At 33.6% G+C, this 17,688-nt stretch overlaps 1 protein-coding gene and 1 non-coding gene across 4 annotated transcripts; both read right to left on the reverse strand.

The window, feature by feature from the left end:
* Positions 1-638: 638 nt before the first annotated feature.
* On the reverse strand, positions 639-6,368 carry LOC114192384 (RNA-dependent RNA polymerase 6-like). Of its 3 annotated transcripts, none has more exons than XM_028082102.1 (3): positions 6,202-6,368; positions 2,257-4,994; positions 639-1,871 (listed from the first exon to the last, which is right to left on the reverse strand). In XM_028082102.1, the coding sequence occupies exons 2-3, from the start codon at positions 4,972-4,974 to the stop codon at positions 972-974; spliced, it is 3,618 nt and encodes a 1,205-aa protein (XP_027937903.1). In that variant the 5' UTR covers positions 4,975-4,994; positions 6,202-6,368; the 3' UTR covers positions 639-971. The 3 variants fall into 3 exon arrangements, with proteins under 3 accessions (XP_027937903.1, XP_027937896.1, XP_027937911.1); XM_028082095.1 differs by having other exon boundaries at positions 6,198-6,367; XM_028082110.1 differs by lacking the exon at positions 6,202-6,368 and adding an exon at positions 6,032-6,137.
* A 4,435-nt stretch (positions 6,369-10,803) lies between these two features.
* Positions 10,804-10,907, reverse strand: LOC114165684. The gene has a single exon (XR_003599755.1). It is a non-coding gene; the product is annotated as a small nucleolar RNA Z279/snoR105/snoR108 (small nucleolar RNA).
* Positions 10,908-17,688: the final 6,781 nt, after the last annotated feature.

Raw genomic sequence — 17,688 nt, forward strand, 5'->3', positions numbered from 1 at the left:
GACATTAGGGATAAAAAAAATTAGTGATTTTAAATTTTTAAAGGAGGAAAAACAAGGAAAAATATCTTTCAAATATTAAAAAGAAAGTTCATATATTTTATAAATATTGAAAAGTGATTTCTAAATAAAAAAAATGCAGAAACTAAAATAAAAACACACCCATTGTAAAGAGAATGAAACAATGAAAATTGAAAGTAGTCATTTTTTGAAATTTTAGATTAATTTAATCTCCATATTTAGAAATGCATAGATTTAATCCTTTTAACTAAATTTTGACATTTCAAATGTGTCTCTGAGCTAACATTAAAGTGAGAATGTATCATGAAAAATGTTTGAAACGTCAAATAAACTTAATAAAATTTGATTAAAATGACTAAATACACACAATTCTAGAATTGAGAGACTAAATTAAACAAAAGTTTCAAAGATGGATTAATTTAAGTCTTTACTCAAAGTTAAGGGATAAAAAACATATTTAACCTAAAATAATAATATATTTTGTACATTTTGCCTAGGTAAAGTACTTAGTAAAGCACAAATTGAAACATAAATGTATACATGTGCAATGTAATTCTGCCACATGAACCTCACTGCTAACTCATGACCCGCTTTAATTCTATGGCATATAGTTCTAAGAATTTTAACAATAATTATAAGCTATTGGCTAGAATACATATGAACACTTCACACAAAGATCTGATGGTACAATGTACGTTTAGAAAGCTGAAGCAACATAATATTTGAAATCACACTCAAAAGACTAGTAGTAGAACATATACTCAACGTACCAAATGAAACTAACTACAGTCTCAAAAGCAAATGCAATTCCTGGCTTGGAAACAATCCCAGACACAAATAAATTAGTTTAAGTGAAGACACATCATAAGTGATATACAATACAACACATGCTCAGGAAAACATTCGGGAATGGCAGAGTGGCCTTGTGGCAGGAGCAAGATAGATCAATGGAACTATAACCTTTCTGATAGATACTTTGCCAGAGAATCAACTGGCTTAGTTGAATCAAAATTTCCAGATTTCCGATGGCGTTCCCTTATCTTTGTGCGAGCTAGGTAATCAACTGCAATCCAAGGAAAACTCAACATCACCGTGCTTCCCAAACTATCAATCTCTTGGTTCCCTGGGGATTTATCTTGCAGATCAAGGGACTTTTTGACCCAATGAGGATGATATGTCACCTGATACCAGGCCGAAGCTTTCTGCTCATACAACGAATTTTTTTCTTCCTCGCTTAAATCTCCAACATCTGAACTCAATCTCTCAAAAATGTGCCTAAATTCCTTTTTCAGGGCACTGTAGGAGTGCTTCAGCCTCTCCTTAAGCTCCCCTTGCTTCCTACTGTTGTATTTTGGCATGGACCATATCTGTCCAGTGACAACTTCCTCTTCTCTTTTCACTTTATATTGACCAAGTAACCCACTCAACTGGCCGTCATATGCACATTTTTGCTCCCACGACTCAACAAGAAAATCAGCAGATCCTGGAACCTCAAGATCTTTATCATATGGTATATCGCCAGTCAGAAAGTTCAAATAGGGTGCATCAATATCTTCATCATAAGCATCTTTGATACGCCGGTAAAGTCTACCCAGAATTTTCTTCGACCTGTAAGACTGGTGATTCTCTTTCCCCATAAAATCAGGGTACAGTTTTGGTTTCAGATGATGAGGCATGGTGACAACCTTCCCGGTCTTTGGAAAATCAACAGCAGTAGCTGCTAGCTCCGCCAAGTGTATGCATTTCTCATCCAATGCACCATAGTCACTGGAATCAGCATGCACCACATGTGCGTTGCAGATAGCACCCAAATTTTCATTTACCATGTTTCTGACAAAAAATTCTATGATGTCCTGCAGTGAGAAAGACAAAAACTCTTTAAATTGCGGACTCATTTTTGCAATACATCGTCAACAAGAAAAATCACACCATATGTGATACAAGACAAACTAGAGAACAAGATGAAGAGCATATAAACATGTGCAAGAGAACACATTTGCAACATATACCTCAAACTCTATGATTTCATGTGACTGTGTGTAGAATTAGATCCAAGTCTCATTCAAATTACTAATCAAATGTGTGACATTATGAATAATTTATGCATAAAATTAACAATACTAATTTAATGTTCTCCGTGTATAGAACAAAGCATATATATATATATATATATATATATATATATATACTGCTAGTTAATAGGGATCTTAATGCAATGACATTCAAAAAAACACGTACTCGAGTCATGACTTGACGTGTCAGAAGTTTGCTTTCTACAGCGGCATACTCCATAGGTATCCAGCTCCTCTTACTAGGTGGAATGAGATTATCATCCCATGTGACAAAATATAGATCCCCGTCAAGGTCACTTCCAGAAGCTTCATTTGTATGTGGTCTGTCACCCTTCTGAGGAAAAACAAGACAATCACATAAATGATGTAAATCGGGGGCATCAACTGCCTCCAGAACTCGTACATCACCTGGATGAAGACAAGGATTTTTGGCTATAACCACAAAACCTTTAACTACTTGCAGGTTCTTTGTCTCTGAAAACCTTGACCCATGCTTTGAGAAACAATTCTCAAGAGAAGGAGTAGACACTTGAACAAAGCACTGCCCCTGTTCAAGCACACCACACTCATCTAAGACTCCCATCAACCATCGCCCAGATGATACAAAAATCCTGGACTTTTCTCTGAGTCCCCAAAGCTGTGCAGCACGTGTAGAAGTTAACATACCTCTAAGATGAGGTTCTGTTAGGGGACTGAAGCCGCAACTTAACATTATTGCTGCAGCATTCCCATGCTCAGCACATGATTTGGTAAGAACGTCAAAAGCGATATCTGCATCCACAAGCATTTGGTTTAACTTCCAAAGCATTGCCTCCTGCATTTGCCAAAATATATCATCAGGCACACCCAGTGCTGAAAGCAATGTTATAATCTGCCTGTTAAGAAAACCAGGCTGAAACCTAGTCCAAGCACAGATCTCCAAGATAGTATGAGAAGATTGAAACTTGTCCATACTAGGCCTCAAAGAAAGTCTGATCCCATCCCCTTTAGCAGGCCAAGAAGCCACAACCCCTTTAAAACCAGCGTATCTGATCTGGTAAGCAGAGGGTATATTGTCCAATTTCAATTTTTCTGCTACTTCCCTTGCAAGATCAGGAGAGATAATACCAATTCCATCAGAGAAAACGTAATTATTCCGCTCAACATCAGGTAGCGAGAAGTTCACCTCATTTGCAACAACTTCAACTGTTGCATAGGTAGATGAGAAGCATTGTCCCATCCTAGCAGCACACTTTGCAACATTCTTCTGATTAAACTTGCCCATCCAACTCCGTATTTCATCACATCTTATCTTTCCTTCAGCAAAAAACCAAGCAGAACGATCTCTAAGTTGATTGGATGAAAAGGCTAAAAATGAATATTTTCGGCCACAAAAGGAAAATCCCTTTTCCAAGATGGTCTTTACCCTATTATATATTTTTGTCTTTTGAGGGAAAGAGTTTGATGTGATTTCCTTCACAATAGGAGCAACATAATAGTTAAGGGCATTCACATTAATTGTCTGCATGCCTTCATCCATAAAGGTGACTCTCAAGAAACAATCTGAAACTTCTCTGAATTTTCTGAGAACCCTGTTGGACAGTTCAACTTCAGGTGGTATACAATACGCTTTTGATGGAGTAATAACCAATCTTCTAACCTCAACCACATCATCCAACTTTTTAGAGATCTGATAAAGTTTTGGGTTTCTATGCAACCATTCTTGAACTAATTTTAGCCTCTTAGTTGCATCAAATACCGGGCGCTTGTAAGAACATAAATGCTTCAGGGCAGCCACATTGAGCTCCTTAGATTGATTTCTTAGCAATTCGAAAAACCCATCAGACAACCTGTGTTGATTGAATATGCCTTTATGTACGATAGCATTGACCAAAAACATTACGTCAAAAGAAATGTCCTTCTGATAATCTACATAAAAGAAAGCATCTGACATCGGCCTGCCAAAATCAGGTTCATTCAGTGCCCTTAGGGTGGTCTGTTTAGGTGGAAGCTCTTGTGTTTGCACTCTCTGAGCTTTCAGATAAAGCATGGCCTTCATCAATTTTGCACCATGCCGAGGAGGGATTGAAATTTTATAAAAATTGCATCGACCAATTGCCCCACTGGGAGTAAAATCAGTGGTTCTAATCCAAGGATCATCATCATCCAGTAAATCATATGGTACTAAATCTTCAATGTCATCCTCGGCAGTTCTGTACCAAACCCAAGGTGAAGAAGCTAGGTGTAATAAAACAACGAGATACGATGTATCATTATATCTCCTTATCTCATTAATGTCTCTAACCAGGAATCCCACCTGAAAATCACACTTTATAACTGCCTTTTTCTCTATACCCTTGAATGAGAATGCAGTATCTCTAGTGAAACAAAACCTGCACATGCCATCAAAAGGATCCACAAGAAATTTTACTCCTTTATCAGGTCCTTTCCAAGCAACAGAAAACTCCCATGGGCTAACCAATGTCCCAATTTCAACAATTACATCAGACATCTTAAAAGGAGTTTTAGTTCTCCTCCTTTTATTCAGGAAGTATGGATTTTCTGGTCCACAGCTGACCTTTAAGGATTCATTCTTTAAAAACATATCACAACTACCTGAAGCATTCAGGGCAGCAGTCACAGATTCTGAAGATGCAAAATGCACGAAGGCATGAGGCTTGACTTTCATATAGTCATCTGTTCTCGTAATCTTTGCGGTATCAGTGATATTAAATTCTGGATATGACTCTGGAGGGGTCCAAGAAGTCTTTAACCTACACCTGTAAACAAGTCCAATTTTATCCTCCAAATAATTCACCAGATCACTTGCTTTTACCTCACTGCCAAATCCACCAATGCTGATCTGAGTCACCACTGAATCGTTATCACTTGCTTCTACGTCCATGCCTCAATAGTCAGCAAATTCTAAGCCACAAAAATTTGCATGTTAGATTAACCTTTTCAAAAAATTCTATCAAGGAAAACCTTCTTCACAGACAGTCACCACATATCTTACCTCACCACTTCTACATTATTTCTATGCTCCAAAAAAATATGCACTAATAAAACTAACCTTTCAGAAACAAATTGCACCTTGAACAGACCATCACGGCCTGACTAAAATATGAGAACAAAATTTCTCACTCTAACAGTTTATAGTGCAGCAGAAGAATGAAACAATTTAACTCAAATCAAGAAGAATTTGATTAAAATTCTTTAAAATAATTACATTATTAAGATTCAGATTGACTAAAATAATTACAAATCAGAGGTTTTAATCATGTGTTTGGATGGGCTTATGGCAAATTGATTTTGAATGCAAGGTTTTAAAAAAGATTTCAAACTGAGGGGCAATGGCCACAACTTCTGACATTTTTGACATCATAAGGCCGCAGTTTTTAGTAGAATCCAGAAGAAGGAAACCACGGCAAATATCTTCAAAAAGAAAACTCATAACAAAACAGAAAATGAATATTTGAAATAAAACTCCCTAGCTCAGCTACTAAATCAATAATTGAAATAAAATTACAAGAATATAATGAGATATAAGAAAGACTTTAACAGTTACTTAACAAGAAATCTTGACAACAATGCCTTTTGGAGTACTCACTGCCGGAGATATTAATTGAAAACTAGTTAACTAGTTTGGTTTTTGGGTTTCATTTAGTTGAAAATCGTAGTTAGTCGGACTGTTAGACTATCTGTTCTATAAACAGAGTTAATTCTCTATAATTTTGAATCTTTTATCATTCTAATCAATACAATTAGTTTCTTTCTTGGTACTCCATTACTGTTCTTTGAACTATGATTAGGGGCCACATCAAATGGCTGTAACATGCATCTCCTATCATAAAATTCTGACACCCACAATTCAAAACACAATCAAATACCAAACCCAATGCCAAAAAGAAAATCTGCAGACAAAAAGAAGAAAGCAGAGCCCATTAGTGCCAAAAGCTTACCCACTAACGAAACTAAAGTCAAGACACCGTTTTTATCAAATCAAGAAACGCTGAGTATTACTGGCAATAACACCCTTTTGTTTAGAAAATGGTTGATAAATTCAGGTTCACAATGTATGCATATTTGAAAAAGAGAAGTGAACTATGAAGATAGAAAGCGATTTACCTGCCTGTGTTTGAAGGTGTGGAGGGATTGCGATTGGGCAGTGGAATTGCAGTTTGACGAGTCAAGTGTGGTCCGATTTATGTTTTCGGATACTTCCTCACGAAGTTTATATTATTTGCATACATAAAGATTCTGTGAGTCAGTGTCTTTGTTCTGTTTCTTTTCTATTCAACTGCTACATTGCGCTCTCCACCCTCCAATCAGTGTAGCCATTTTCATTTCACTCTTAGGGCTAAAAACAATTTAATCACAGTTAAAATATTTGTTAGAGATAATAGCGAATGAAAATAATTAATATATATTATTTTATGTAACTTTGTGTATTAATCGTAATAAATAATTTCAATATTTAAAATAATTTCAATAAAAAGAAATAAGATAGAGCATAATGCAGTCCAAATTGATTTTTTTTTTTTTGCTAAATTGAAATAATTGTTCTACTGCAATGAAAAGTAAATGTAAATTTTGTTTACAGAATTATGTTCGTATAATTTTGACTTAAAATAATTATGTATAATTTTAAAATCATCATCGTCAACCTTATTTTCATTGAATAAGTTATTAAGAAAGTAAGTACGATAAGGAATAAATAAGAAATAAATATATTTATTTGTGACATGAATAATTTAATGTTATACGCCTTTAGTTTTAAATATTTGTAAACTACGTTTTGCATTGTATTTATTATCTTTCTATTTTTATTTAAAAGTATCATTTCAATTATTTTTTGTTTTTATTTTTAAAACAACAACATATATTTAATGTGTGAAAATTAATGTAGAAAAGTGATATCAAATCTTTTGAATGCACAATTTAAAAGTAGTAAATATGTCTTCTTTGTTTTCAAAAGGAAAGCATGATAATAAATCTTTAAATATATATTGTCCATTTTGACTACATTTTTTTTTGGTAATATTTAATCTCATATTTTTAAAATATGTATTATTAAAATAAATAAATAGAAACTTATAAATACATATTTAATAAATAAAATATATTATATAAAAAAAGTTGTTCTTTAATTTGCATGTAATGTGTGTCTCCTGTTTATACCAACATGACATGTTATATAACCTTATATCTTCCAATTTCATTAAGTTATGTACTGAATTACTTCATTCTTTTATTGTTGACGTTTTGACATTACAATCATGAAAGATCCTTCTATAATACAATCATGAAACATCCTCCTATGATAAAATATAATGAACTTTTATTATATGCTTATTCCCTTTGATAGAAACTGGACCATTTTAATAGGATGAATTGAACAAAGTTCAAGTCAACTTCATGGCAACACACAAAAAACTTAATTGGATAGATTCTTGCATTGAGTGCAACCCAACTTTTTTGCATATCCAAACCAAACAGAAAAAAAAGCAAATATTATAAACCCTACAACAAAAGAAATAAAAACATAAAAAAAAAATTGAATTGTGCTTGTACGAGTTTTATAAACTTTTTCTAAAACTCAGGAAATATCATCTATAATTTCCAAGAGTAAATAATAATAAAAAAAACATACGGCAATGGTTACAAAAACTAATATTTTCACAAATATCAAAGATTAATGATGTGTTCATTTATGGGTGAGTAACTATTGAGAGGAAATGAAAACGATTTATTAGCAAGTGAGATTTGAGTTTTAATAGACAGATTTGAGAGTAAAGAAAGGTGGAGATTTATAGGATACACATATTTTTCAATTTCGTTTAAAGTGAGATCATGTTTTCTTTATTATGGATGACAATATGGGTCAATCCGACCCGTTTAGGCCTATCCCACACTTGACCTACAAATTGTGGACTGGGTTGGCCCATCCCGTGTTGAAAAGTTTGGTCCGTCTCACATAAGTTCTGGCTTGCGAGTCGGTTTGTTTTTTTTCTTAATTCTTATGATATAACTTTCACTGTTTAACAAATTGAGAAACGTTAACAAGTTCACAAAATTAAACAAAGACTTTGGAAAGTTGAATGATAATTAATAATTCAACATTTCCATCATATTCATATTTGTACTTTGAAATACACAGTGTATTCTTCAAATTTTAGCATATTTAAAAATACATAACACTTCTTTTTCACTCATACAAAAATTTAGAATGTTCATGCAAAAATTCAGAAAAAAAGTAATCAATATATAAAAATGCAAGTTTTTTTTTACCTAGAGTACGAGTTATGCAAGTCGAGGTTTTGGGTCATCATGCTTAATATTATCACTCCTATTCTTCATGTGCATGGTGTGTTGAAGCATTGCTTTTTCTTTTCTTTTGGTACATTGTTCCGTGCATTCCCCAAACCCAAGATGAGGCACACCCAATTCCCCAAACCTAAGATGCCTCACATCCAACATAAGACATAAACATAAGAGGCCGTGTCTAGAAACCATGAATTATGAATTTATGTGTTTTTTGAAGCTGCAACTTTTATGGACATCTATGTTCAATGTTGCGAATTTTATGAACATATAATGTATTTTGTTAAAATTCCAAAACAATTTTTATGTTTAAATGGAAGTGTTATAAAATTTATTGTTGTTGCTGCTATGTATCAATTATTCATGAACTAAATAGTGTTTACCGATAGATACGATAATGATACTAAATGGATGGAGTAGCTATAAATTAGCTACTTGCCTAGTGTTTATCAACAACATGGAAGAATATTATTTTGGAACTTTTATTTTAAAGATAAGGACATATTTAAATTCCATATTCAGGTTGCCATGATAGATTTTTACGAAGGAATAACAAACTTTTCCGATTTATATCAATAGATAAATCCATAACTGATAGATTTCTATAAACACAAAATTTCCATTCATTTAACCTTTTCATCATAATGCAAACAATGCAACACAATCACTACAGGATCATAATAAATAAACTTACACCTAGACTACATACATGGCCTACTTAGAACCTACTTAGGGACATACTACTTCAATCTTTTCATTCACATTCATACAACCCATTCTTTTTTCGTAGAATTCTCAGTAATATTGACAATAGGGTCACATTCAATATACCAAAAATACAAACATCCCTATCAATACTTTCACCCATTTCTTTAACACTTTAACATCTTTCTCTAAATTAAATATCTTCTTCCTTTGTCTCAAACTGGTAAAATTCATTTGGTCACTAACATCTTTAATGCACCATTTGAAGTAATTGTATCCAACAAAATTTTCACTTTCACTATATTATTCAATAGAAAACATAACATGAGGGTTAGGACAAAGGTAAAACAAACCACTATACAAAAGAAATTTTTCATTAATGTTAACTTATAGTTAAGACAACCTTAAAATTGTTTTCCCGCATTCTTTATAGTCTTTGTCGTTCTCAACAATGCAAACTCTCCATAATTACCAATGTGTGTTATCCTAAAACCCCTCGACCCAACACCACTAGAGGAAATGTTATGATTTTACATCCTTAAGGATTGCATGAACAAGATGAAAATGAAGGATACATAATCATAACTCACCTTAAATATGTGTAAACCAAAACCCTAAGATAAAGACAAACTAGAATGGATTAGTACAACTTTCACATTTTTTCTTTATAAAAAGATAGTAAGTACGTCACCTTTTCGATTTCTACTTAATAGCATGTCATTTATTTTAAATTAACAAAGATAATCAAATAAAATGTTTTTTTAAAAAAAATAGAGGACTGAATTAAACAAATAAAAAACTTGTGTCTATTAAAAAATTCAAATAAAATTAGATGACCAAATTAAATATTAAGCCTATATTAAAATTAGTTTATAATAATAAAAATAATGTCATTTTATAAATATATTGTTTTATAACTTTTCAAAACTTATTATATCTATTAAATTATTACTGAATTTTTATAAATATACGTTTCATTTCTATTTTTTATTATTTTTATTTCTCATTTTCCCATATTTTAAACGGAATATTTTTAATAACGGAAAATATTTTTAATATACCTTCTCAAGTACTGTCTTTTGTGAAAGTTCAAGTTTTTAAGTGTCAGGAAAAAAAAAAGTTGAACAAGAGAGGAAAACCTTGATTTTATACTAGGTAGTGTGTACATAGCCCACCTTTTATTAAGTTTTTAAGAAGTCACAATTTAATTCAACACATCCAATAAAAGATTAGGGTTATCACTTAATATAAAGATATGAAGTCACCACTAACATAATATGAGTAAAGACTTCTCCCAGAAAACACGAAAATTTAAATAAAAAGATAATGAAATAACTCTAAATATAATTAAAAATGTTATTTAATATCCAAATTATGATATTAATAATAATTATTAGTATACTTTTATTTTTTTAAATTAATTTTTAAAAAGACAGAAATATTTATATAAGTGTTATTAATAATTATAAGATAAAAATATTTATAAATATTATCCATGATTGATAATATATTTAAAAAAATATTTAAATTTTAATGTTGTTAAAACTAAAATATAATTAAAAATAAAAAAATTAATAAAAAATAAATATTCTTATATTTTAATAAGACTGTTAAAATTTTACAAAACTTAAAAGATAGACAACAAATCAAACATCAGATAAAATATTTAATTAAATTTTAAAACAAACTAAAATGGCATGAATTAGGGATCAGAAAGGTCAGAACGAGAATGCCACACAGTCGTAACCAGGCTGGAGCGGGCATCCCTCTTGCATATTAAATGCAAGTATTTACCACTCATCACATCCCATTAACTGCCTGAAGGATCATACTTACAAAATACAAAACTTTAAATAATTATACATCTTAGTTTATCTCTGTTTTATAGTATTGGTCGATGTGGGACTTATCTACTTCATAACACATGCCCTTCGACGTAATAGAAAAAGAACACATTGAATCAAAGTTATTCGGATAATAAGTATGTGTTGTGAAAAGTGTATTGAGATACAATTTTTTTTCTAATGTTAGTTTTTTTAAGTGTTCTTAAGTTTCCTAAACCATGATAACAAGTAGTGGGACTGTCTGTGAGAAGTCTATTATACTATTAGTGAAAATTTATATGAAATTTATAAAGTATTTTATAATTTTGTTTATACAAAATTATTTATTTGCAATAGAATGAGATTAATGAATTTATAATTTTATATTTATAATGAAATGAGATATATAAATTTATTTTTATAGAAGATTTAATTAAGAACTTTTAAGAGTTAAGTTATAATAATTTGAATTTAATCTTATTAAAGTAACTAAATTTAAAAATGACTATCCATATTTTCTTATCAATTTTCTAGGTCCTTAAAACATAAAATTTAGAGAGTCTACTCCATGTTTAACTCTTAATGTCTTAATATATGAATTATAAATATAAGTTTACTAAGACTAGATTCCTCTAAAAATTTATACAAAAATATGAGTTTTTAAAAAATGAGAAAAAAAAAATTGAATGAATATGATTGAAAAAAATTCGGACAAGATATTAGTTGTTTCATCATTTCTCTTGTACTTTCTTATTTCACCTTTTTAAAACATTTAATATAAAAAAAATTCACAAACATTTATAATTCAATTTATTTCTAGGTGAGAAATTTTTACATAAGAACAAGAGAAACACATATTTAGGAACAAAATTGTGAGTGCGAGCAACCACACCTTGAGATACCTTGATGTGAAAAAAAGATTAGTCAAAAAAATCATAACAAGGGCAATAATAACTCAAATGTCCTGAAAAAACAAATATCTATATACAAAACATTGATTATATATATATAGAAAAATCAATTACAACTGATTATCTATTGAGTTATGTATTATTATATATTGAGTATCAATTAATATATAATATATGATAATCAATTATATTATATCTGTAATATAATATAACAAATAAAATGATAATAATCTATATCATTCCATAAAGAGATAAACTAGTTTGATGTAAACATTTTATTTTTCAATTTTATTTTTAATAACTAATTTTTTGAAAGAAATAATTGTCTTATTAATTTTATTTTGGTATAATTAGTCGCATAGTACCCAGTTTGGTACTGAAGTTTCTAATTGGTACCCGGTTTTAAAAAAGTCTCAATTACGTACCCAAATTAGTTTAAGTGCACCAATTGAGTCCAAACCGTTAAATCTTCCGAAACGGCGTTTAGAAAGTGGTGAGGTGGCAGTGCAGAAGCGATACGTGTCAAATAATAAGACATGAGTGGTTGAAATTATAATTGTACAGTGTCCACGTGGTATTTACATTTGAAGGAGATTTGCCCCATTTTTGTTGTCTTCTTCCTCCCGTAGTATCTGCCCTAATCCAGATCAATTTTTTCTGCATCAATATCCGCACAGTGATTTGGTTTTTTCTGCATCAATATCTGCATCAATATTCGCACAATATCTTGTGCCCTAATTTGGTTTGTTCTTCCACTCGTTTTCCAATTCCGCAATGTCTCGTAAAGAAGGTTGTGGCTGTTCTTCGTGGGGTTCACAGCAGCAAAGCGTCTCCTCCCCTGGTGGTTGGAATAGGGGTTTGGGTGAAAGACCAATGTGTTATTGTGGGGAGGTAGCTGTGTTGAGAGTTGCGAAAACTATTAGGAATGCTGGAAAAGAGTTTTGGGGCTGCCCCAACTTCAAGGTTTGTACATTGATTTTAATTTCTTTTTCATTCATTTTGCAGTGGTGGACTGTAATCAGAGGCTGTGTGTTTTTCTTTGTATTTTGTAAGCAGCGGAGTGGTGGCAATGATGTATTTAAAGGGTGCAATTACTTCAAGTGGTTGAATGAAGATAATGGAGATGAAAAAGATGCTACCATTGCTAGACAAAGGAGAAAGATATACCATATGGAAAAGTCACTTGTAATTTCTAGAAAGTGGGTTAGGTTTTTAAGTGGGATTATAATTTGTTTGGGTTTGATCAATGTAATATTGGTTTGGAAGTTGATACACATCCCATGAAGTGCTGTAAAATTCAGTTCTGTAGTGAGTAGGAAGTTATGTAATTGGTCTGTATTTTGTTGTTTGCTTTTGTAATGAACTGTTTTTAAATGGACGAGAAGTTTGAGAAAGTGGTTTGTATTATTGATTTATAATGAACCATGTAAGTAATATAAAATGAATCATATTCAGAACAGAAAGGAATGAAGCATATAAGTAATCCAAAATGGTATTAATCATAAATAACCATGTTCTTCAAAATACATAACCCCTACACGAAAATACATAACATTGTTCTTCCAAGAAGCTGCTGCACATTAAACTTAACAAACAAAATGACCATGTTCTTCAAAATACATAACCCCTAGACCAAAATAAATAACCATGTTTGGGTTAAATAGGTGCTGCAATTACACATTAAACTTAAGAAACAAAAAAACCATGTTCTTCAAAATACACAACCCCTACACCAAAATTGTCCCAACCCCGTTCTTCCAAAAAGCTGCTGCAATTACACATTAAACTCATTGCTTCGAAATTGGACCCCTCCTATATGATATTTTTTCTCTGAATGTGGGCCTTGTTGGTGGGTCACTGACATTGCATGAAGAAATCTGAGTTGTTTGAGTTCCATGTTGTGGTTGTGATGGTAGAATAGGCGCAGTTGCAGTAATCTGTGATTGAGTCACCTGCTGTGCTTCAACTGGTTGTGTTGGCTGAGATTCAGTGGGTTGCACTGCTTGCCCTTGGTGGGATTGAGTACCTTGAGTTTCACTTGGTTCTGTGCCTCCTTGTTGTGTAGCAGATGGAGTTGGGGTTGGTTGCTGCTGAGGTGGAGGTGCTTGGGGAAATTATTTCGTTTGTGTCCAAGCTGTCTGCATATGGCACACCTTTTACGCGTTCCACCTTGTCGTACTTGTGTATCATCCTTCCTCAGCTCCCAAGACTCCAACCTGCGTTTCTTTTTTGGTCTTCCAGGAAGGATTCTTTTGGTAGGAGGCAAAACATCACAGTATGATGTCATTTCCCATAGGTGAGGACCATTAACGGGGTAGATCATTGACAAATAAGTCTCTTCATAGGTTGACTTCAGAAAGTAATGTGGCAAGTAATCCTCTCCATTCAAATTTAGGAATCTCATGGCAGTCAAAGCATGACAGCAGGGGATTCCTGTTATGCTCCATTTGCGGCAGCTACATTCCCGTTTATCTATGTCTACTACAAACTTTTCCCCAGTGATGCAAGTGTGACTGACCTCAAACAGCTTTTCCCCAGACCAACTGCCAATAAACCAAAACCAAAGTGAGAGTCATGCACAAACGAAAAATGAGAAATAAACAATGAACATTTTACCTTGGTATCCAATACTTAGTTTTTTCAGTCTCCTTCTCTAGTCTGCTTTTTATTTTTGGGCAAATGGGACCTTCTACTGCAGCTATCTTTTTCCTATTTGATGCCCATCTTTTCATGAGATAAATGCGTATTTCTTCCATCATGGTAATGATGGGCTTACTCCTTGCATCCACTATTGTGCTATTGAAACCCTCAGACATGTTGTTCACAACTGTATCACAGGCTGGTCTTGGTACGAACCTTGATCTCGACCAAAATCTAGTTGCAAAAGACAGAATGATAATACCATAACCAATAAGACAAAATGATAATACCATTACCAAATAGAAAATAATAACATGTTTTTTATACACTTGCCTCGGGGAATCTGGATCAGGTGCTTAAAAGCATCTAAATTCAATTCTTTAATCTCCCTCATGACAGCCTCCCATGCTTGAGGATGTGTGCAATATGCTGCTTTCCATAATAACCGTTTCAGATTTTTGCCTGGAAACTTCTTCCTGAAATTAGAATATATGTGTCTAACACAAAACCTCTGATCCACACCAGGCAACAATTCCTGCAATGCTGGCAAAAGTCCCTACAAGAAATGAAGTGGAAATGATCTCATTAGTGGATAACAGTTCAAATAAATAACTTTAAACAATGTAGCAATTAAAATATGTTACTTACTTTTTGCTGGTCAGACATAAATGTGAATGTCTGACAGAACTGAGCCCCACCAAGGTCTTCTATGAGCAATTCGAGAAACCAAGTCCAAGTCTCTTTATTTTCTACTTCAACTACCGCATATGCTAATGGTAGCATCTGATCGTTGCCATCTCTGCCCACTGCAGTTAACAATTCCCCTCCATATTTTCCCTTTAAGAAACACCCATCCACTCCGATGATAGGTCTACAAGAAATGAAGCTATCCTTTGAAGCTTTAAGACAAACATACAGCCGCTTGAATATGGGATTGCCTTCATTCTCATCCACATGAACTTTAACTGTTGAACCTGGATTTGACTTTAGCAGTTCATGAGCGTAATCATACACTCGCTTATATTGTTCTCTGAATGATCCATCAATGTTAGCATATGCCATACTCTTAGCCCTAAAGGTGGTAGACCTCGACACACCAATATTCCATTTCCTCCCTATTTTGTTCTTCAGATCAGTTAGCTTAATATTTGGGTTCTCTTTTAATGTCTTTTCTAGTCTCCCACTTAACCACTTAGAAGTCATTAAACGGACATTAAATTCTCTACTACATGTGTGGGTGTTTATAATCTTCCTAAGTTGCCATGTATTTTGTGCAGCCTTATAAGCACAATACGCATACCATTTACACTTACCTTTGGCACCTAGACACTTCACACATATTCTTCTTTTATCATTTCTGAATATTTTTAGTTTCCTCCCACTATGGAGACCATAAGTTCTTATTGCATCTGTAAATTCTTCCTTTTCAGCAAAATAGGTTCCAACTTCCCAATTGTAGTCCTCCATGCTTTTAGGCATTGAAAAAGTCCCAAAGTGACCGTAGTTGTCTCTATCCTGATCTGTTGAATCACTATGGTCACCACTATCTAATGTTTCAGACTCCCACTCATTATCAGAAATCCCTCTGGCATACACATTTTTATCTTGTGACATTGTCCCAGTACTAGCACTTGCACCAGGCATTTCATGGCATCCAACACTAACCTCGTGTAGTTCATCATCCATGTCATCTCTATCAATCCTAACATCATATAATTCGTCCTCATTCATGACATCACCTTCAGACTCAGTCCAACTACTAACCTCGTACTCATCATCCTCCTCATTGCCTGTCTCTCCACCAACTTCATGCTCACCATCCTCCTCACCAACTTCTGTATTCACCTTATCAGCCAAGGCCTCCTCACCATCCCGAACACATACTTCTTCATTACCCACACCATTCTCCTTATCAGGCAACTCCTCTTCACCATCCCAACACATACTTCTTCATTACCCACACCATTCTCCTTATCAGGCAACTCCTCTTCACCATCCCCAACACATACTTCTTCATTACCCACACCATTCTCCTTATCAGGCAACTCCTCTTCACCATCCCCAACACATACATCTTCATTAGCCACTCCAATATCCCCATCACGTGATTCATTTTCAGTCTGAACAGCAACTTCTTCCCCAGCAACCCCACCATCCCCCTCCACAGCAGGTTGGTCCTCTATCATATGAACAACTTGAGGTTCACAAACAAAGTGGACCACATACAGGTGCACTTGACCATTCAGGGTGGCTATGTTCACCATATGACACGCACCTCTATCATCATTGAGCAACTCCAACCTTCCTTCCAACACAGACCCCCCACCCACCGAAAACCACAATTCCTTCACATTCACATAACCCATCTCCCTCAAAATTGACATAATCTCAAAGAAAGACCATCTGTCAGGGTCACACAACAAAGTACTACTATCTCCCACGTATTTCAGTGAACCCTCATTCACAAACCTTCCCCCATGGTGAAACACTACTTCAAAATTTTCGTCGTTCATGGAACTACTATATGCCTAACTTTATATCCCTGCCACATATACAAAAAAACCAAACAATAACACACAATTTACACTCAATACCACTAACACACCAACACACCGACAATAATTAAGAAACAGGGACCACACCACATGCCCAACACCGTCACCGTCACATGTAATGGCGGACAAACCAATAAAGTTATACTGACTCAAAGGCAACAAAAATAGACAACATTGAAAGTAAAAATGCTTGAAATACACAGCGCCTAAACACGTAAATAACAAATCTTCACAAAAAACAACCCTAACATTAGAACCCTAATAACAAAATCAAACAAAAACACAATACTAACCTTTCGTTATCAATGGCCGACAAGTAGTTCTAAACTCTCCGCTTCAGTGTTCCAAATGCACCTTCAATTTCTCCATCAACTCGCGAACAATCGAGCACCACTTCGTCTCCCCTACCTCACCTTTCCCCAATTTCACCTTTTTTTCCAGCGTTTTGCCACTTCTTTTTAACTTCTCGCCCCTAATTCTTATTTTCTTTCTTTTCTTTTTTTATTTTCGTTCTTTTTTTTTCATTACAAGACATATTGAATATTCTGCCCCACATTTCCACGTCAGTCAAAATTGATCACCACGTGTTCCAAATTTAATTCAGAGACCAACCACTATCAGTCAACGTTAACCTTTCTAACGGCGTCAAGTCAAATGGACT

This window comes from Vigna unguiculata, chromosome 1, assembly GCF_004118075.2.
Source record: "Vigna unguiculata cultivar IT97K-499-35 chromosome 1, ASM411807v1, whole genome shotgun sequence".
Classification (NCBI taxonomy): Eukaryota; Viridiplantae; Streptophyta; class Magnoliopsida; order Fabales; family Fabaceae; genus Vigna; species Vigna unguiculata.

What these genes read in the sequence shown, in the direction of transcription:
- LOC114192384 (XM_028082102.1), bottom strand. Translation starts at nt 4,974, where the DNA reads ATGGACGTAGAAGCAAGTGATAACGATTCAGTGGTGACTCAGATCAGC. An exon ending in CACGTCAAGTCATGACTCGA is followed by an intron (nt 1,872 to 2,256) that starts GTACGTGTTTTT and finishes TTCTCACTGCAG; the next exon opens with GACATCATAGAATTTTTTGT.